The sequence below is a fragment of the Camponotus vicinus genome, unplaced genomic scaffold (genome assembly GCF_025532165.1).
Source record: "Camponotus vicinus isolate PSW18456_S1 unplaced genomic scaffold, iyCamVici1.0 SCAF_3, whole genome shotgun sequence".
Classification (NCBI taxonomy): Eukaryota; Metazoa; Arthropoda; class Insecta; order Hymenoptera; family Formicidae; genus Camponotus; species Camponotus vicinus.
In genome coordinates, this window is record NW_028141967.1 from 20,673,230 (window position 1) to 20,696,428 (window position 23,199).

At 31.2% G+C, this 23,199-nt stretch overlaps 1 protein-coding gene and 1 pseudogene across 2 annotated transcripts; one reads left to right on the forward strand and one right to left on the reverse strand.

Moving 5' to 3' along the window:
• Positions 1-745: 745 nt before the first annotated feature.
• Positions 746-12,632, reverse strand: LOC145968435 (fatty acid synthase-like). The gene is made up of 19 exons (XM_083093879.1): positions 12,235-12,632; positions 11,841-12,091; positions 11,405-11,636; positions 10,127-10,545; positions 9,589-9,882; positions 8,348-8,552; positions 8,075-8,235; positions 7,659-7,976; positions 7,069-7,559; positions 6,630-6,934; positions 6,110-6,514; positions 4,879-5,894; positions 4,531-4,772; positions 3,605-4,298; positions 2,641-3,472; positions 2,099-2,565; positions 1,698-1,952; positions 1,366-1,617; positions 746-1,293 (listed from the first exon to the last, which is right to left on the reverse strand). Exons 1-19 carry the CDS (start codon positions 12,398-12,400, stop codon positions 1,114-1,116), a joined length of 7,185 nt encoding a protein of 2,394 aa, XP_082950005.1. The 5' UTR covers positions 12,401-12,632; the 3' UTR covers positions 746-1,113.
• A 3,847-nt stretch (positions 12,633-16,479) lies between these two features.
• LOC145967936 (superkiller complex protein 2-like) lies at positions 16,480-22,467 on the forward strand (annotated as a pseudogene). The gene is made up of 5 exons (XR_014437618.1): positions 16,480-17,245; positions 17,347-17,930; positions 18,002-18,360; positions 21,415-21,596; positions 21,709-22,467. The product of XR_014437618.1 is annotated as a superkiller complex protein 2-like (transcript).
• The last annotated feature ends 732 nt before the right edge of the window (positions 22,468-23,199 follow it).

Here is a 23,199-nt window from a genome sequence, read left to right on the forward strand (position 1 = left end):
CAGCATTAAATTACTAAATGTATAGAATATATATTGCATTGCTTTTGGAAGCATGAAACCTTTCTTTATTCATTCATTTAATAATATTCGTTATCACCCATAATTCTATTAATCAAGTATAATTTTTATCTATATTTATCATGTTTTTTATTATATTTATAAAAAAATATCATAAATATAAGTAAAAATTATATATGATTAATAAAAAGTATGAGTGGATAAATAAAATTTTACATTCTTTCAAAAACCTATTGCAATTTTTTACATTCATTAATATAATAAACTATTTAAAATTAAATACGTTTATTTGACACTTAGAAATTAATGAAACAATTATTTGTTAATGTATTCTCTATGCAAAATTGTATTAATATAATATTATCAAGCAATTATATATATATATATATATATATATATATATATATATATATATATTATATAATTGCTTAATAATATTATATTAATACAATTTTGCATAGAGAATACATTAACAAATAATTGTTTCATTAATTTCTAAGTGTCAAATAAACGTATTTAATTTTAAATAGTTTATTATATTAATGAAATATAATATAAAAGCAATATATTGAGATATTTTACAATTCGAAAATATTTAACTTTGTTTAATTAAAAATTAACGAAATATATATATATATATATATATATATATATATATATATATATATATATATATATATACACACACACACACATATATATATATATATATATATATATATATATATATATATATATGTATATATTGTAGTCGATCTTTTCATAACACTTTTTCGTAACACTTTTATTACCTCTCGAAAAATCAATACAATTCTTAACCTTCGTGTGTGTTCTTTTTCATTTTCGTTACTCCTCTCTTTCTCTCGCGTCATCTGTCTATCTCTTTGCAACCGCGGTTCACAGACCCAGGCGCCACGCACGCTACAATATATACATATATATATATATATATATATATATATATATATATATATATATATGTGTGTGTGTGTGTGTGTGTGTGTGTATATATATATATATATATATATATTTCGTTAATTTTTAATTAAACAAAGTTAAATATTTTCGAATTTAAAATATCTCAATATATTGCTTTTATGATCTTGTATAAGTGTCTTTAATAGATGTTACGTTATCATGAACTGTTAAATCTAATTTTAAATTCTTGACACTTTCGACATGTTCTCCATTGATCGCAGCTACGACTTTATTGTTATCCAGCATTGTAATATGATTACCTTCGATGTAACATACTTTTACCTTTCCTTTAGTAATCTGAAAATTATTTTGCTGATTAGAACTACTATGCTGAATAAGTGATCTTCTCATAATTATTACATCAATTACCTTATGTAATCCATAATCTTCTTGAGGAAAAGACAATGATTGTATCGTAGGCTTTAAAAGAACTATTGGTGATTCAATTTTCGGTAATTGTGCGATATCATATTTATGAACTGCGATCAATCGCTCGTAAATTGTTGTACACACAGATTTATTATTATCAGCTGACAATAGTGTATAAGTTGGAGGAACATGAGATAGGAAAACATCTAATTTTTCATTCCAGTTGGTGCATTTATTTAATTCCAAAAGAAGCTGCAAAATTAAATTATTTAATTATATTTATTTTTTATCAAAAACGGCTCATTCAAAGAAAATGTCTGTGAATAATATACCTTCCCACTAAGTGTTGATTGTATTGTATCCATTATACCCAAAAGAATATTATTTTCTAATTCGGTAATCGTCTTAAAAGATAAATGTTGACTCGCTATTGCTTTCATTTGCTCAGGTGCGCCATCGATAAGCACTAATCGACCTTGAAGATTCATCTCTTCTAATTTTCTCACTAATTCAATTGCGATCAATGATCCCAATGAATAACCCACTATTACAAAGTTCTGACTTAATTTCTTCTTGCTCATAACATTCTGCAAACAAATAAAGAATTATAAGATATAATAAAATATATTTGAAAAACAATGCTATTAATTTTACTCTGCTATTCTAATATTCTATGAGATGATATATAAAAAAAGAGTAATTAAAAGATAGTAATTAGATATAAAATGTATACTCTTAAGAGACGATCAGCGATCTCGTTTACTGAAGTACACCCTGTGCCAATATTATACGCTCCATGCTGTAAGCACGTCGCAGGAGCTTCAATTTGATGTACCAGCGAATCAAATATATTTCCGCAGCCTTCTATACCTGGCACTAAAAATATTTCGCTTCTCGCTATGTTTCTTTTTGTTGACAAATCCACACAAATGTCGGGAATCAGATCATCGTTGCCTATCAAACGAACGAACAGTTTAATACCAGTTAGCTCGTTCTCATTTCGACCGATTTTATCCTTCGATGTATCTTTGTCAAACATCTCTATAAGTTTAGCAAAATTGAGATAACGAATATCCTGCGCTGTAAGAAAAACATCGAATTCCCGTTCCAAAGTCTGTCTAATTTCCACAGCTGTCATCGAGTCCACGCCGAGTTCCGGTAAAGGTGTATGACGAGCCACGTTATTTAAGTCCTTCAAACCTACATTAACATATTAAATTTTCGTTATTATATTAACTCGATTCATTCATTAATTGATTAATTTATTATTCTTACCCATAATATTAGCCACAGTTTCAACAATATTACTTGCACCAAAAGCGTCCGAACGCTTCTCAGCTACAACCATACTCGCTACTACGGGATGCTCTTGTAACAGAAATTCCTCGAATTTCTCGATACAAGAGGTTATCTTTTGTTGCAAAGTACCGCCAATTACCATTTCCTTATCGTCGTCTTGCATATCAGCTACCAGACCGACATCGCCTATTGCACCCCATTGAATCGCCAATCCATGTAGACCTTCTTGTACTCTTTTCTCGCAAATTCTTTCCATAATGGAATTCGCCATACCATAATTGGTCTGCCCAGCATTTCCTCGACCACAGGAAACTGAAGAAAAGACAACAAAGTGCCGCAACTGAGGACATATTTTTCTAGACAATTGATCTAAATTCTTCGTCGTCCAAGCTTTTGCTCTAAACGGTTCCTGAAATGTCTCTATAGTGTGATTCTGGCAAATTTTATCGTTCAACACCACAGCAAGATTGAATATAGCGTCTACTGGCGCTAGTTTCTCCGCTGTTCTCAATACTTGTTCACAACTATCGACATTCGATGCGTCCATATCCGATATTAACAACACCTTAACTCCGTAAGATTTCCACAATTCGATTTTCATTTGCTGATATCCGTTCTTTATTCCTTTGCGCGAGACCAGCACGAGATTCTCGGCACCTCGAATGACCAACCAATCGGCTAATTCTAGACCGAAACCACCTAAGCCACCGAAAATAATGTAAGTCTTGTCCGCCATACAATAATAACGCGGAAGTGTCGGAATGGGTGCATCTATAGATTCATCTTCCTTATGTATTTTGATAATTATCTGAAACAAATTGTAATACATAAACTTGATTGTAAATTAACATGCGCTGTCTTTTCTGATATATGATTGATATTTAATGCGAACATAATGATAAATAAAATAACAATTAACTTTAAATATTAATCGACTTACTTTTCCAATATGCTTTCCAGCTGCCATATATCTAAATGCAGCCTCAATTTCATCTCTTTGAAAAACTTTCCTGCTGGTTGGTTTGATGGCTCCTCTAATAAGACCATTGACTAGTACTTTATTCAGTGCCATTCTTCGTTCCTCAGTAGCTGAGAATAAATTATCCAACATAACGCTGTAAAATGTTATGCCTTTCGAAAACATTGATAAGTCCAACATATTGTTAGCCATAAAATCGAACTTGCCAATCTCCAAGAAACGTCCATTTTTCGCGAGACAACGAATAGAAGCATGAAGTTTTTCTTCGGCTAATGAATTCAGTACAATATCTACACCGCGACCTTCGGTCTGTCGGAATATCATTTGCTCGAAACTAGTGTCGCGTGAATTTCCAATATGATCCTCTGGAATAGATGGGAAGGTCTCTCTTATAAATTTCCGCTTTTCCGGAGTCCCGACAGTGACGAATACTTCGCAACCTTCGTGAAGCGCGAGATGAATCGCTGCTTGACCAACAGCGCCAGTGCCCGAATGAATTAATATTTTGTCATCTTTCTTCATTCTTGTCTTTACATATAATCCGTAACAACATGTGCCATAAGCGCACGGGACTGTTGCAGCGTCCTCCAGAGTCCATTCGTCGGGAACATACCAGCATAAAGCTCTATCGGCTATGCGCATATTTGCTATACATCTAGAAGAAAATTTTATTATTTACAAAAAATAAAATATATAGTTTTATTTTGTTTTTTTCAAAAAAAGTAATAAAGATTTTTAAATAAATCTTTTAGCTTTTTTTTGAAATTAAAATATCAACATATGGACGAAATTTTTATCAGATATAAATTACATAAATAATTTAAATTGTATATTTTCTAGTATAGTTTTAAGCTAAAATTACTTGTGAATAAGTAACAATAACGTACCTATTTTCAAAAATACCCATTACTCTGCGGCCAGCACTATCGATTCCGACATATTCCAAACCTATCAGACATTCTTCTAATCGTCCGCGTGACATGTATTCATCCATGATGATTCTAGCCGTGGCTATCATTACATCTTTAAAATTAATAGATGCATAAACTATGCGAACAAGATTTTCGTGCTGATAACTCGAAACAATCGGTCCCTCGATCCAGCGAAATGAATTCAAATCACCGCGAATCTAACGAGAATACATTCTATTGTAGAAAATATTATCAAAAAATGACTTACTTAAAAGATAATAAGACAGAAATAGTCTTATTTTATACAAAAAATCGGATACGTACCATTTGATTGACTAAAGCATGATACGAGAGTTTTGGCGCTAAAGGTCTTAGCGGAAGATGTCTGTATGATCCCCATATCATTCCTGGACGCAGAACATTTGTAATGAGATCGATCTGGAGTTGTTCAGCATAGAACGGTTCGTCTAAAGAAAATTTCGGTGCTGTCTCATCTTGGATCAACACAGCTCTTATTAATTCTCCGCCTGGTTCTCTTCTCAAACAATTTACAAGACCTAATAAACCGCATTCCGAATCTTTTTCGCCTACTAAAATTATTCTCGCTACATTATTCTCGACATTTAAGCTCGATATTAGTCGCTCCAACCAAGAGAATTCATAATTATTCACGCTAATAACTTCTGTCTTTCTCCACAATCTTTTTCTTTTCTTTAAGAGTACAATATGTTCTTTTTTCGTGCGTTTTTCAAGGACTATTGCTAAATCGTGAGTCTCCGCATTTTTAATATCATCTTTTGTCAACGGTTGTCCTCGTGTTATTAAGAATCCGCCATCCTTTAATGCCGACAGAATTTCCTTTAATGTTTCGCTCTTATCATTTGTCAATAGATTATATCCAGCGATTAATATTGCATTATCGTCCTTTGATAGCTTCATAGATTGTGAAATCGTAATTTTTGGAGGAAGGGTAATAGAAGCAAAACGATCGGTTCTAGTTATTAAATTTATGTTTGGTTTAATCAACGGCAGATTATTTAAGACTTCGAAAATGAATGGAGACGCTAATTCTTCTGTTGATATCTCATCACCATCTTCAATCAATTCGATAACGTTTACTTTCGTCATTTGATGATATTCCAGAGCAAGATGCGTCGATAAGATTATGCTGTCTTGTAAAGAAACTTCGGTTCGGTCGCGATGCGCTACGAATCTATATTCTTCGAGAACAGGACTCGCTGGTGGCTTTCGACGGAATATAGAAGTGGCTTTTACACCACGAATTTCGACCCCACCTGATACTATCGTTTCCATATCTTTATACACGCGTACAGGAAGCTCTACATACAATTTCAAAATAAAATTTTAATTATTCTTTAAAATTATTAAAATGATCATTATTTGAAAGAAAGTAATATATTTGTATTATTATTCTTTATTTTTAAAACTTCCAAGATATTTAAATCGTTGAATGTATAAAACAATTAAAAAAAGAAAACAACATTCTCTAAACTTTCCCTAAACAACATCTATATACATCGTTTAGCAAACTTACGTTTTACTTCATTTGTTATATTTTGTATACACTGAGTATGGAGCTTCGTATCGATCACTAATTTTTGTATCTCCGTAGGAACATAAAGATTTCTCATATCAATTCCAAAGATTTTTATTTGCAACATAGCATCCATAAACGTCACCCAATTATTCGTCCAATCTATGTGTCCTCGTTTTCCAGTAGCGGATGAGCTTTTTAATCCTCGAAATAAATTAGCATATTGATATCCACGTAATTTAAGTTCTTTGTAGATGTCTCTTATTGTCATGACTTCTTCCTCATCCTCGCAATTTTCTAATAAGAAATGATTCGATATTTTTTCTTTAGCAGGATCTGATGCAATACGTGCTGCACCAGTAACAATAGCATTATCTCCCTCTATTATTTCAAACTTTCCAGTGCCTAAACAATAAATACATAATTATTGTCTTAAATATTTATTTTTGTATTACAGTTATTAATGATGTGTTTAAAAGTTGTTTGCAGAATATAAGTTTCTATTCTAAATAAAATCTACCTTTCTGCACCATTATTGTTAAGTCCAAATCTCCCTCCTTCGGAATATGCGTTGCCCGAAGAAATTTGACATTTTCAAATACAATCGATATGTCATTAAGCCACTGACCCTTCAGCATACTAATCGTGTCCCAAACCAGAACAAGATATCCCGTGGCTGGCAATAAGTTTCTTCCGTCGATTACGTGGCCACTCATATAATCGAATGCTTCATCTTTCAATGTGATGTTAATATTTCTATCCCCGGAAGTAATCTTCTTTTTTGTTTTAAAACTCATTACATACCAATCTTCGGAATGATTCCATCTAGAACATCAAAGGAAATATGTTTTACTATTCAACAATTTTTTTTATATAAAACGTCGTTAAATCATAATCAATTATTTTATCTTTTCTCTGTATTCTTATGTGTAAATCAATAGATATAATGTTTTATATACTTGATTGATGGAGAAATCATTGGAGTTCCACGGCTGACAGGAAATTGTACAGTCGGATATAAATTCGCTAATTGCGGTTGCAAACCATTGTTATACATTTTTCCTAATCCTTGCAAAAATATTTTAACATTGTCTTCGTGATGACGTTGAAGTAATGCAATATTTATCGTCGTATCGGTCAATTCTTTCATAACGCTTTGAAAAATTCCATCCGGTGCAATTTCAACAATTATCGAATTTTTAAGAACCCAGTTTTCCCTTCTTGCAGTTTTCTCGAAAAGTACAGAACCTAATAGATTATTTGTAAAATATTCAGCATAAGACAATCCACGCATTTCGCAAAATGGACCTTGCCACATCAGACTATGTTTCATGTTATTAGGTATTATTTGATTTAAGTAAGCCAAAATCGTAGCTCTCGCAGATGCGAGATGACGACTGTGAAGAGGAATATTGCTGCAGTTAATTTCTTCAGTAAAGATATTATTATCCTAAAAAAGTATAAATGGGAATTTGATGTTATTGCTCATATAATTTATTTTATTAAAAATAAAATATTTAATTAAGCCAGAGAAAATACATAAAAGTACCTGTAATTTTGTTATAAATGTTGTTACTGATTTTTTTGGCCCACTTATGGTGCAAGTATTTTGACTTTTAGCGGAGATTATGTCAATGTCCAGTGGACATATTTTTTTCGCGTTCTCATAACTAAGACCTATGACCGCCATAGCGCCATGAACTATTTTTGTTTCATTCAACGCCAATCCTATATAATACGAGGATAGAAGCACTTGTTCCATTGTAAAGTTACCAGTCACGTATCCGCAACAGAGTTCACCGATCGAATGACCAATAACATGATTTGGCACGATATTTACGGACTTTAGAAGTTCGATTAATCCGATCTAAAGAAAATAAAAATGAAATATTTCTTTTTGTAAATTCCTTCTAAATAACTTATATAATTTGAATGATTTATGCGATAATTAGAATTACTCATCACCTGCATTACAGTGATGCCAACTAACGAATTTAATATATTATTAAAGATTGTTTCGTGTTTATTTGTTAATATGTTCGTGATGCACATTCCACGTGTCCTTAAAATAATATCGCATTTTTCCATAGTTTTATAAAATGCCGGAAATTGTAGTAATGCTTGACCTGCGCATAAATTGAAATAATTTAATTGTAACTAATTTATGTATATATATGTATGTATGTGTTTGTGAGTGTGTGTTTGTGTTTGTGTGTATATGCAAAGAAAGATGCATACCCATGCCAGACCATTGCGATCCTATGCCGGAAAACATGAAACAGATCGGCTTCTTTTTATCTGAATAATGATGTATTTCTCTTATTTTTGCAGATACTTTAGATTCAATAATCGCGTATCCTCTGTAAGGATGACCTTGTATATCGTCAGCGTAAAGATCATGCAACATCCGAACATATTCAACATCTATCGGTTGATTTTCGATCTATCAGACAAATTTATGTATTCATTTTAATAAAACAATATATATATACAGGGTGAGCCATTTTAATTAACGCACGCAATTATTTCGGAAACAAAGCATTTTAGAGAAAAATGTTTCAGACAAAAGTTTTATGGTTTCGAGGGGGCCATAAGATGGTATCATTGGTTTGATACTGAAGAGTCATTTGAAGGTCACGTGAAGGTCACTTCAATTTTTTTAAATGGAACACCCTATATATTTTTGCACACTCTTGTAGCTTTTCTCGAGAGCTTTCCAAAACACTATAATTAAGTACCTTTTCGTTAAGTACTTTTTGAGTTATGAGGCTTGAAATAATTTCTTAATTTTACATAAACCGTAAAATATCTTGTAAAATATTCATTTTTCGATTATCTTACCTTAATACTTTTACGTACAAAATAATGAGAGGAATCAATTGTTCTAAAGAAAACACATAGTTGTTTTGAAGAAAAAATATGTAATTTGCAATTAACAATTCCATATTTTTTCTTAAAAACAACTATGTGTTTTCTTTACACCAATTGATTCCTCTCATTATTTTGTACGTAAAAGGATTAAGGTAAGATAATCGAGAAATGAATATTTTACAAGATATTTTACGGTTTATGTAAAATTAAGAAATTATTTCAAGCCTCATAACTCAAAAAGTACTTAACGAAAAGGTACTTAATTATAGTGTTTTGGAAAGCTCTCGAGATAAGCTACAAGAGTGTGCAAAAATATATAGGGTGTTCCATTTAAAAAAATTGAAGTGACCTTCACGTGACCTTCAAATGACTCTTCAGTATCAAACCAATGATACCATCTTATGGCCCCCTCGAAACCATAAAACTTTTGTCTGAAACATTTTTCTCTAAAATGCTTTGTTTCCGAAATAATTGCGTGCGTTAATTAAAATGGCTCACCCTGTATATATATATATATATATATATATATGTATGTATATATAATATAACATAATATAATATAAATATAGGCTTTCATCAATGATATAAAACGCAAAAGTTGTGTATACCTCATTTAATAATAATTCTACTGCTTGTTCACTTCGACCAGACACGATGACGAGTCGCGGTAAATCGTCGTTTGGTGTCCCACCATTAACTTTTTGCTTCAAATTAGATTGTAGTAAAATATGACAATTGGCTCCGCCAAAGCCAAATGAATTAATGCCCGCGAAACCAGGCTTCCATGGTGTTGCGATATTTACCACACGTATTCTTCCTTCCTTAAAAGCCTTGATATCTTGTCGTTCTTTTGTAAAGTTTATATTCGGTGGTATTATACCAGTTTGCATAGCAATTATAACCTTACGAAAAATAGTTTTATCAGAGATTTTTCTTCATTCTCTATCTTCCTTCTTTATTGTTTTTAAATTAATATTCATTATCATTCATATATCATTAAAATTAATATATTAAGAGCAAGGAGAAACTAAAAGCAGTACTAATTTGTTTACGTTAAATTTAATACATTAGTATTTATGACGTAAATAAAGTTTGAAATATAAATAAAGTAATACAATAATTTACGTATTGTAACTATACTCTTACCTTAGCAATTTGACATAAACCTGCAGCAGCCTCAGAGTGACCCAAATTTGATTTAACAGACCCAATTAACAGTGGCGTCTGTCTATCCTTGCAGAAAACTTTGTCAATTGCATTGATTTCTTCCGGATCGCCAACTCTAGTACCGGTAGCGTGAGCCTCCATAAAAGCTATATTAGACGGTGATATACCGCATTCATCATAAAACTCTTGAAGTAAAACTCCTTGCATTTCGCTGGACGGGAAAGTAATGCCTTGTTCTTTGAATCCGTCACAATTCGTCTTGGCGTACACAACAGTTGCATATATTCTCTTAGCTCTCTTTGCTTTTTGCAAAAATATTGTACCAATTGTTTCGCTACGCATATAACCGTTTGCGTTTTCATCGAAAGATCTACAAATTCCATCATGTGATAAAACTCCTAGAATCAAAACAATTATAAATTATAATATATATTGAAATATGTTTGAGTGTATATTTTCAAATTATTTTTAAAATTATATATATATATATATACAGGGTGAGTCAAAAGTATGTTTTAAAAATTTGTGAGCGTGTTCCTGGATAAAAAGGAAGAACAAATGTTCATATGAACATATGGTCGCAAATGCTTTGTTGTCGAGATAATGGACATAAATCAGCAGTATCAAATAATGCTTTATTTGAACGTTTACAATTTTGTTATTGTTGTTTATAAGAGATGTTCTACATGTCCTCCATCATTTTCAACACATGCTTGAGCACGACGTCCGTATGACCAAAGCCAAACCAAACCACACTACCAACCAAAAAAAAAACAAAAAACAAAAAAAAAACAACAATAACAAAATTGCAAATAAAGCATTATTTTTTTTTTGGTTGGTAGTGTGATTTGGTTTGGTTTTGGTCATGCGGACGTCGTGCTCAAGCATGTGTTGAAAATGATGGAGGACATGTAGAACATCTCTTATAAACAACAATAACAAAATTGTAAACGTTCAAATAAAGCATTATTTGATACTGCTGATTTATGTCCATTATCTCGACAACAAAGCATTTACGACCATATGTTCATATGAACATTTGTTCTTCCTTTTTATCCAGGAACACGCTCACAAATTTTTAAAACATACTTTTGACTCACCCTGTATATATATATATATATATATATATATATATATATATATATAATATTATATTTATTTTATAATATTATATTGTATATATATATATATATATATCTCATATTTTAAATTTCGTTTTCCTATATTTTAAGTTTAATTTAATTTAATTTTTAATACCAAGTCTTGCGAATAGCAAAGCTGAATTGGGATGTAAACAGAGATTTACACCACCGACGATAGCAGCGTCACAATCCCCCGATCGCATACTTTTATAAGCATGCTCCAGAGCAAACAAACTTGAACTGCAAGCAGTATCAGTTGAATAAGATGGCCCTGTTAAACCCAACCAATGAGAAATTCGATTTGCCATCATAGCTTTGCTGCATCCAAGAATTACAGGACCGGATACCTGATATACATATATATATATATACATATATTATTTAGAGATTTTGTGCATTTATAATAACTACTCTTATATTTTTTCCCAAGGAAGTTAATTGATATATAATACAATTGATATATAATAATACCATCTATCAAAATTTTTTAAAAAGCAACACGTTTGAACTAATTTATTGACCGTTGTGTTCATTAATAATATTTTGTGTACCTGCACTTTTTCGTAAAACCAATTTCCCTCTGATTCGGAGAAACATGCCCCGATAAAAACTCCAGTTTTTGTTCCACGTAAATCTTTCGGATTTACTCCTGCATCGACAATAGCTTCGTAGGTATGTTCTAGTAACATCCTACCCATAGGATCTATCACTGCAACTTCGTTAAAGGAAATATTAAAATATTCTGCATCGAATTTCTCCAAATTATTAATTTTTCCTGTGCGATGGGGTATTTCTGGGCGAACTATAATTATGTCAATAAATAACAAATTTGGATATTTAGAAATAAAATTACATATAATTATAATATATTTTTATTTATTTTAAAAATATATTATACGATTTCCTCACATTATATACATAAAATATGATAGAATTAAATATTACCGTGATTCCATCGTCGGTCATCATTGGATCCAAGATCTACCTTGTTAAACAGATTCTGCTGAAGATGTTTTACGTTATCAGATTCAGGAAATCTACCAGCGATACCAGAAATAACGATTTCGTCTCCAGGTTCAATGTCGTGAAGAATATTTCTTTTACAGTCCATTTTTAAACACTTTTAATCAAAATAATAAAGATTTGGAATTTAGAGAAATATAACACTAATGTGTGGACAGAAAATCTCTTGACAATTATTAACAATGATACAAAATAATGTTTATTTTATTTTATATTATTTTATTTTATTTTATATTTTATTTTATTTTATTTTATTTTATAATATATTATATTTCCGATTTAGATTTTTCAATCCAAATTTATGATTTTACGATTAATTATTGTTGATGTCTCGTCACAATATGAATTGCGTGAATGGATTTTGGACTTATTTATATATAAGTGATCTGTATGGTAAATATTTTATCATTATGAAATACTATAGAAACTTATTATTTATAAGCATTGAAGTAAATAATGAATAACAGCAAAACTATTTATATACTTCTCATATAGCAAATGTAATAATTTACAATTACTTGCAATCATTTAAATGAAAATGTGATTTCTTATTTTGCAACAATGCTGAGATGCATGCTATGTATATGTATGATATGTAAATTTTAAAAAAGGCAATTTTATAATATCTATGTGATACAAAATCAACATTATTGTAATTTTTAATGAAAGAGTACTTTAATTATACAACTGACGAACTTCTATTATTAAAACAGCGATGCATTATTTATATGTACATATTAATAATGTACATATTATTAATATAAACATTTGAATAATATATACAATTTAACAAACTTTATATGCACTCTTTATATGCAATCTTAATGTAGTCAAAAAACTTCGCTCCTGTATCGTATTAACCCTTTCGATTACTGACTAAAATTAACGATTGCATATTGACTGCAGTTGACTTTATATATATATATATATATATATATATATATATATATATATATATAATTTATTCCAATTTTATATTTAAACTCTTAAAATTGATATGTATGGTCGGTTATTTACGTAATTTATTATCAAAATTTATCGCTACTCTTTTTATAAAATTAGTTGGTTATTTCAAAATGTGTGCATTGTTTTAACTTATTTATGTGTGTCATTATATAAATATAGAATTCAGAATTAAATTAATATGTATAAATTATTTTTATTAAGTGATCACTTTAGTAATATACATATAACAGAAAATGAAAATCAGAAATTGCCAAAATGCATTAATGGAAGTAATGTAAATTCAATTGCTCGATCTCGTACAATCGACAAAATATCAAGGCTACAATTATATTTTAATTCTTCTTACATACGTAATCTCTTAAGTTTATAATTAATGGCAGATCTGTCACACATTTTATATTCTGCATGTTGTCAGAAAAGCTTATATTTCATGAATATTAATATTTATATATAATATTTATAATACTACTAATTTATATTTTAAGTATATTTTGCTACTAATATAATATTTTATCTAAAATTATTGTTTCAAATAACATATACAAAAACTTGTTTTAATATTTTTTCCATTTTCTTACATCTTATATATTTTATTCTCTTTTATCCTCAATACATCCCGCAAATATTCAATCATACGATTTTATATTATATCGCATTGTGATTTTCTAACATTATCCATATAATTAGTAATAACAAAAATCTTCTCTGATATAATCACTAAAAAAATTTTCAAAACTTAATTTAGATTTAGCTAATACTAACATTATTCATGTCATAAGATTGAAAATTGAGTTCCGCTCTGCACGCAAATCGCGGTGAAACAATGTTGACACGAGTAATTTTATTATTTGATAGTATATTATTTCTCATTGTTCCCACAAAACTTGACACGCAACTTGATCCTTCAAATATATACTGTAATGAAAAATTTATTTCGTATTGTCTTTCGTCTTAAATAAGAATCATTTGTGTATATCTACAAAATTGAGAAGTTTATAAATAATGAGTTCTCGTTTAAAAAGAATAAAAAATCTTTAATCTTTCCAATCTTAATAAATTTCTAAAATAAAAATTTCTAATTAAAAAAAACTCATTTATTGTGATTTGCTTGCACAACTGCAATAAGGTTTATTATCGACCGTGTGTATTTTCTTTCTTTAGTTTGATTTTAATTTTTTCTCATAAAATTTGTCCGAATTCTCTTTTAGTTTTCCATTATTCACAACACACAGCGATTAAACATCAAGATATATCATGTTAAGCAAAAACTCATTTCCATGAGCTCTCTTCAAAGCGCATTGTCCGGCAAAATGCTACAAGCCGTTACGTTGATTAGATTGAACTTCCCTCGGTGAAGTATAGGCCGCTATAAAATAGCATGCTTCCTGTCTCCAAAGAATAAACCCGTTTTATGATAATTTTTTCTGTTATATCGACAAATTATCTCTCAAGTAATTTGTTTACTACGATTTATCACTTTCTTACGCAGATCTTTTCAACCTTCAATTATTACAATCACTTTATTCGAATAAATACTACTATTTGTAACTTTCTTGATGACCGTATATTCCTTTTTTCTAGATGTAAGATATAATAGTGTTATTAGAGAGTCTTCTATAAATAGATCGTTGCGAAAGGAGATAAGTATGATATTTATGGTATTTGTGAATTATGTATGATTTTCATCGAAAAGAAGATGCCACACATGATCAAATGATGAAGCATTATTTATGCCGGACAATACAAGACCGCAAATATTTATTAAACGTTGGAAATAAGCCTCGAACATTATATGATTCATTCAATTAAAATTGCAAATTATATGTTTAATAGACTGTTATAAAAAAATAAATTGTTTAATAGACTGTTTTAAAAAAACAATCTTTTAATATTTTTCTCATAATTTCTCTACAGGTCAGCATTATTATTATTATTATGCTTCTAGAATGAGACATATAATCTACTTGAAATCATCGATCATTAATTGTAACATCCTGTAAAATCTAGCTCTGGAAGTAAGTGCAATGTCTATATATGGGTATATTAAATGTAAAGGGAAGAAACGGTCTCATGCTAAAAGTCTCTCTGAGCGTGTTTTTGCGAGCGAAATGCACAGAAAGGAGAAAAAAGACATCCACTGACAAAATTTTACACCAATTTTACACTGACAAAATTTTACACCTCGAAGAAGGAGAGATCAAGAGATAAAGAAGACCGACTTCTCCTTTCTCCTTTATTGACTTGGGCTACTATTGATGCAGCGAAGATCCAAAGAAAGGCAGGTAGAAGATGAAACCCGAGCAAGGTAGACAGACGCAAGGTAGATGGAGAAAGACATCATTGGAAGTATGAGAAAGAGAGAAAGGAGGATGGAGCGATAAAAAAGGAAGAAAGACCAGCTTCTCTCTTTCTCCTTCAAAGAGAAGCGAAGGAGAGAACCAAGACACGAATTCAGGACGGAATCTGTTTGACAGCGTCGGTTAGAAGTCGCTTTTAGAAGCCTCTCTCTTTCTCTTTGCGAGCGTGTTACCGTCGCGATTGATCTCGAGTCGATCTTTAAGAAGGTGTGGCGATCAGACAGAGAGCGGAGGTAGGAGAAGAGCTTAGGAGAGAAAGGGCAGAAGATCGAGAGATGTCAGGGACCTTCAGAACACAAACGTGAGAGGCCGCCATAAGATCGGACATAAAAGTTCCATCAAATCCCCCCATCATCATTCCCCCCTCTCTCTCCCTCGTTTCACTTTTCTTTTTTTTTCGTTCACACTCGATATCTTCCATATCTCGTGGAATTCGGCATATATTCGATATGCTGAAATAATTTTCGATACGTCCTCGTCGCAACAAGTAGGCGAGCTGAGCCGAGGGATTTCGGAGAAGGCCGATTTCGCCTCGCGAGCCGAGGGGCCCGCTGGTCCCCATTCCATTCCATTCTGTTCCGTTCCCCTCGTTCAGATCGACGAGCGTCACTCGACAGAACGGAGCGGCCTTATGGCCTGTGCGTGGAAAAGTGGTTAGACTCCCGCAGCTGTCAGACGAGGCTGCGAATTACAGGTGTGCATATCGTGTTCGTGCAGTCGTGTATACATGACGTGTGCGGGACAAGCGTGTTTCGTGCGAGAGACCCCCCCCCGATTTTACGAATTGTCTTCAGGATAGCTACAAAACGCGAGACGAGGACCGCCGACATATATACAGGCAAGTGGTGGTATAATAGAGTAATGTAGGGCCCCAATGTCTCCCCACTGCAGGGACTAGGGCTGTCGCGTAGGGCTACCAACTTCTCATCGATCTCGGCGATGAACATCCTTAAATGTCCAGGATCGTCTCAATGTTTCGAAAAAAACATGGTGTACCTTTTCTTCCCTTTAACTCTTCAACTGAAAGCAAATTCTCCTCATAATCGGCAATCAGTTTTAAATTGCAAGACATATACATGTTGAGATAATTAATTAATTTTTTGATACCGGCGGTGCCAGGCCTTGGACGGGATCGGACATCGGACGTGACTTCCGTTCGGACCTTCGACTATGACGGACGTGCTAATCGAAGTGCTCTCTTGCTTTGCTTATAGAGTGTCTTATAACCTCCTCTGCTTTTCGGGGAGTGCTTTTCTCTTTCTATTTCATTGTTTTGTGACGGTTTTTGGTATTTTCGGCCTTTCAAGCGACTCGGCTATCATACGTGAGCCGTACAAATTTTCTGCGCATCACAGCGCCACGTCATCCTCGGCCATCATGGATGGCATAAGGAAATAACAAAAGATAAAAGTGGATATTATGAAACATATTACTCTTGTTATTTTTGAGATTCTTGAGCGAGTTTGAGCTGTATATAGTGCTTCGATAGATATGAAAATAAAGTTTGGTGTGGATTCAGATGGTGCAATTTTAGTTGCTGATATATTATTGATAATGATTCCTAAAGACTGTGGACTTCTGGAGATAAGAAACTGATGGAAGACAAGCAGGTAAAAATCTTTTTAGTGAGCAATTTATGTTTTTTGTTATTATGTTTCAATGTTACACTCTTTTATTTAAGATTATTTAAGATTGTTTTATCTGTTATCAGGTATACAGAGATTTATCCTATGTAATACAACAATTGAGAAACAGTAAAACAGCGACATATAACATCGAGTTACGAAAAGTCGAGTGAGAATTATCAAATCTACCTACTTTGACTGAGATACAAAAGAAGCTCTCTGTGTTTTATCAAGTTGCAGTTGAATATCTGGAAGACGTTAAATTTTTAAATCCCTATTTGTTCGAATCTAAAAAATCAGCAAAAGCTTTGATCGAAGGCAGAGTCTTGTCAATATCATATGCGAATCATTACAACAAATTAGGTTTATTACTGCAAGTCTTGCATCATAAAAGTTCTACTCAATACTTGTCAACTTGAGTGTTGATACTCAAGAATGCGGATGCATCCAATTCCGAAGCTGCTGAATTCAAGAGTCCTCAGATATACAAAACATGATGCGAAATGATTGGCTTAACGAAGAAAAGGCTTTTTGTTCCGAGCACTAATGCATCGCACGAGGTCATAACTTTGTACTCATGGCATATATTGAAAATAACCAAGTGCCAGATAAAAGTCGATTGCTCTTTAGTGCTGAATGATTGGGAAAAGCGGCAAATCTCACGATTTAAGTAAGAAGTAATATAACAAAGCAGCAAAAATTTTTATAATATCTTATTCATTTGCTATTTCCTTTCTCCAGAAACGATCCACCAGGGCAGACTTGTCAAATGGCGATTCAAGAATTAACTTCTTTATCATTTAAGGCTGCTACCAATGCTCAAATTTTATGTCTTTATGTCGAACCTGTATCAAAAAGCGATTTTCAATTAAGAATAAAGCATAGAGACAAGTTAAAAGCCAAGCTTAACGACATGAGATGTATAGAAATACCAAATTTCGAAGAACAGTTTAGACCTGTATTCGAGCGAAATCAACTCGAAGATAAAAAACGGCAGCTCCGGCTTAAACTTAACGATGAAGGAATGGCACTGTATCTAGATTATCTGAATATGGTGGCACTGCTCAAACAATTGAAATATATAGATTGCAATGAAAGAGGTTTATTATGATAAAAGTATTTCTATATATGTAATAGCGTTGCATGTGAATAATATTTCTTTCTAACACAATTAATATTGATTTGCAATTACTTTAAAAGGAAGAGTCGCGTTGCAAATGGGTAGTAACGAATTGCTGATAACGGAGCTGGTTCTCAAGAATGTGTTAACAGTTTTACAACCAGCAGAAATAGTAGCGCTGCTATCAACACTGATCTTTCAACAACGCACAGATTCAGAACCTACACTCACACTGAATCACACTCTCTCTCTCTAATGTACATGTCATCAATTGTCTTTTTTTTTTAATAATTAATAAAGTTTAAAGAAAATTACATATCGAATAATTAAGAGCATCGGAAAGCTGAAACAATGTTCTTTTTTTCCAGAGTTGTGAGATAATGAACAAGGTACATGCGGAATTGGAACGTTTAGAGCAGCAATATCAATTGTCGACTATACCGCCATTGAATTTCGGTTTGGTGGAAGTTGTCTACGAATGGACGCAAGCTAAATCGTTCGCGGAGATCATGAAAATCACGAATGAACAAATTTATCGTTCGATGCATGCAGCAACTCGGCGAAACCTTGAGAGATGTTAAAAATGCGGCTGCGACTATAAGTGATCCGATTTTGAAAGAAAAAATGGAAGAAACCTCGATTGCAATCAAACGCGAAGTATAAAATAATTAAATAAATGTCTAAAAGACATTTAAAAAAATTCTCTCTTTTTAATAATTTTTTATTTTCACATCGTAAATAGTTGGCAAGCCAAGTGTGACTTATACAGGGTGTCCCATTTTAAATAACGAAAAAATGTAATTTGCAATTAACAATTACATTTTTTTTTTCGAAACAATTATGTGTTTTCTTTACACCAATTGATTCCTCTCATTATTTTGTACATAAAAGTATTAAGGTAAGATAATCGAAAAATGAATATTTTACAAGATATTTTATGGTTTTATGTAAAATTAAGAAATTATTTCAAGCCTCATAACTCGGAAAGTACTTAATGAAAACTAACTTAATTATAGCGTTTTGGAAAGCTCTCGAGATGAGCTACAAGAACGTGCAAAAATATATAGGGTGTTCCATTTAAAAAAATTGAAGTGACCTTCACGTGACCTTCAAATGACTCTTCAAGGTCAAACCAATGGTACCATCTTATGGCCCCCTAGAAACCATACAACTTTTGTTTGTAACATTTTTTCTGTAAAACGTATTATTCGGGAGATATTTGAGGTCGTTATTTAAAATGGGACACCCTGTATGTTTAAAATATATTATAATTATATATTTTTGTTTATATATTTAATGTCTTAACAAGATATATTGTGTGTGTGAATATGCAGTACATGTTCTATCTTATAATTTGTAGTGAAAAAGGTAAAAATTTTATGAATGTGAAAAATGCTTATTTTACAAAAGTTGTTCAATTTTTTTCGGTATATTTACAAATCTAACACTTAAAACTTATAATTTTCTGTTTTTCCTTCGTACAAATTGAAAAACATATACAAATATAGAAAATATGTACAATAATAAACTTATTTTAGAAAATCGTACTAAAAAAATCTTTAGGATAACCTCTCTTTTTACCTAAAATTTTTAACAAAAATATCTAAAAGATCAGAGAGAGACTGTTCAGCAAATTTTTTATAAGATTCGAAATAGACTTCTGTGATATATATCTTCAATTTTCATTTTCGTAGATTGCATTCTCAACAACCGTCATTCGGTCCTGCTTGCCGTTTGGCAAAACGGTGATTATCAGCACAATTGTTAGATGATACTCACGTATCGGAAGTTGTAATTGAATTGCTTATGGCGTCGATATATTTAATGCCAGAACCTTATAAACCAGCTCAAATGCCGCAAGTGGCATTTCTACGATTTCTAGAAGTTGTTGCAAGATCTCATTGGAATATTGATCCTGTCATCATTAATTTCAATGATGAAATGACTAGTAAGTTTTGATATATTTCCAATTTTTCATCACTGTAAAAATTTTTGCAAATGAATCATTATAAAATAATTATTTAAATAATTAATTAAATTACTGAAATAATTGATAAATTTTTTCTTTTTCTTTTTTTACCCGGAAAATTTATATATTCTATTTATTATTCTATTATTTATTATATATATTCAGATATATAAAAAGATAAACAGAAATGCAATCTCTTTTATTCCAAATTTATCTATGTGTAATTGCTTTTGAGCTTATTTACATAATATATATATTAATATATTACATTAAATTTTTTTCCGGATGAAGAAATCTCCGCCGTAGAAACATTATTTAATACAACTCGCGCTTCGTTATCACCCTTATTCATATCTACCTCTTATGATCAACAGAAATCCTTGTGGACAAGGAGAGCGCCATCTCAGTTGATTTTAAATCGTATGAGTGCACTCGCGAAGGAATCATTAAGATTATTTGACAATCTATTGTTCGATAATCTGGATATAAAACCTATATTTCACCCTTCACTACAAGAATATGACTGTTTGTTATATCTGAAGTCAAATATGAATCCTAGAAAACTGCAGGCGGTCGATGTATCCAATAATGTGGAAATCGTTGATCTGCATCCGTATAAAGCGCATTCAAAAAATTCCAGTCATAGACTTTGATCCTGTGCAATGTTTCCTGAAAGATCTAAGAGTTAGTATTTGAAATAATTAACAAGCGATTGTATTGTTAAATTGTATGAATAGATTTATGCACGCTTTAAAAACAAAGAAAGAAAAAAAATTATATATTGGTATTATCATGATTGACGCTACTGCTATATCTAAATCTTTTTTTGTATTCTACATCTATTTTTCTTTTATTTCTCGAGGATGGTTACGATGATTATGCCTTATTCTTCCATGACATTTATAGTGGTATAGTGATTGGGGTTTTGTTGAAACCCGCTGTTTTCGAGGATTTTAAAGTGACAGATGTTAATTGTAGAAAACTCGACAGCAATGGTAAACTTGTTTTAAATATATCAGCATGTGAATAATATTTCTTTCTAACACAATTAATATTGATTTGCAGTTGCTTTAAAAGGAAGAGTCGCGTTGCAAATGGGTAGTAACGAATTGCTGATAACTGAGGAGCTGGTTCTCAAGAATATGTTAACAGTTTTACAACCAGCAGAAATAGTAGCGCTGCTATCAGCACTGATCTTTCAACAACGCACATATTCAGAATCTACATTCACACCGAATCTCGCTAATGTACGTGTCATCAATTGTCTTTTTTTTTAATAATTAATAAAGTTTAAAGAAAATTACATATCGAATAATTAAGAGCATCGAAAAACTAAAACAATATTCTTTTTTTTTCCAGGGTTGTGAGATAACGAACAAGGTGCATGCGGAATTGGAACGTTTAGAGCAGCAATATCAATTGTCGACTATACCGTCATTGAATTTCGGTTTAGTGGAAGTTGTCTACGAATGGGCGCAAGCTAAATAATTCGCGGAGATCATGAAAATGACGAACGTTCAAGAGGGAATTATCGTTCGATGCATACAACAACTCGGCGAAACCTTGAGAGATGTTAAAAATGCGGCTGTGACTATAAGTCCGATTTTGAAAGAAAAAATGGAAGAAGCCTCGACTGCAATCAAACGCGAAGTATAAAATAATTTAACTTTTTGAAACAGAAAAATGCATTTCTTTATAAAAATAATGAACTGAATACACACACATATTGTTGAAAACGTAATCTATTTGTAAAAAATATCTTGTCTACAAGTATATACAATACCTCAAAATATTAATAATTTTTTGATAATAATTGTATAATAAAATGTAACTTTATAATTATAAAATTATAACTAAACGACATTATATTATATTTTGTATATGTTTGCAAATGTTCAAATGCTAGCAGTAAATAACTCGTAGTAATTCTATAGTTTTTTAAGATATACTTAATTTTTTCAAACAAATTATGTTAATTTATAATGCTTATTTGTACAATTATTATTTTATTTCTATCAGCGATATTACAATGCACGTTGATAGAAATAAAATAATATTTTTCTGGATTGTTAAGATTCCCTTGATCTTTATTCAATAAAACAATAATTGTTTGCAACACATTGTTATACTATACACATACATTTATTTTCCCAATATCGATTTGTCTATTCAGATATCTTTAAGACATCTAGAAGATATTTTCCAAGACATTTAAAAGATATCTTTAAAACTTTTTTTCTTATGTCTAAAAGATTACTTTAAGACTTCTTTAAAATTTCTGCAAGATATCTTTAAGACATCTATAGATATCTGAAAGACATCTGAAACTGTTGCATAAGACATCTTTTAGATCTCGAAAAGACATCTTTTCGTAAAAAATGCAAGACATCTTAAGATATAACAAGAAATCTTTTAGAAATCTAAAAGATATCTTTTTGTCTATCTGGGTAGGGAATAAAGTTTACAAGATGTATGAATTATTATAAATTAAGTATGATTTTCATCAAAAGGACCATGAGTGATCAAATGAAGCAGTATTTATAATACAAAACCGCAAATATTTGTTAAACCATTGGAAAAAACTCAAGCATTATATAATTCATTTAGTTAAATAAAATAACAATTTAAATTATTATGGTAAATTGCTTAATTTTATATAGACTTTTGTTCATTTATAGAGAGCTATTTTATGAAGATATCACACTCTGCCATTGATCAATTTCAAATGGCATAAATTCTCGAGATATTAGAGTTTTACAAAGATTTTAGAAAGATTGAAATCTGAACGATGATCCTAAAAAAACGCGGACAACATGCATGCAATATATTGTATACTACATTGTGTCAAGT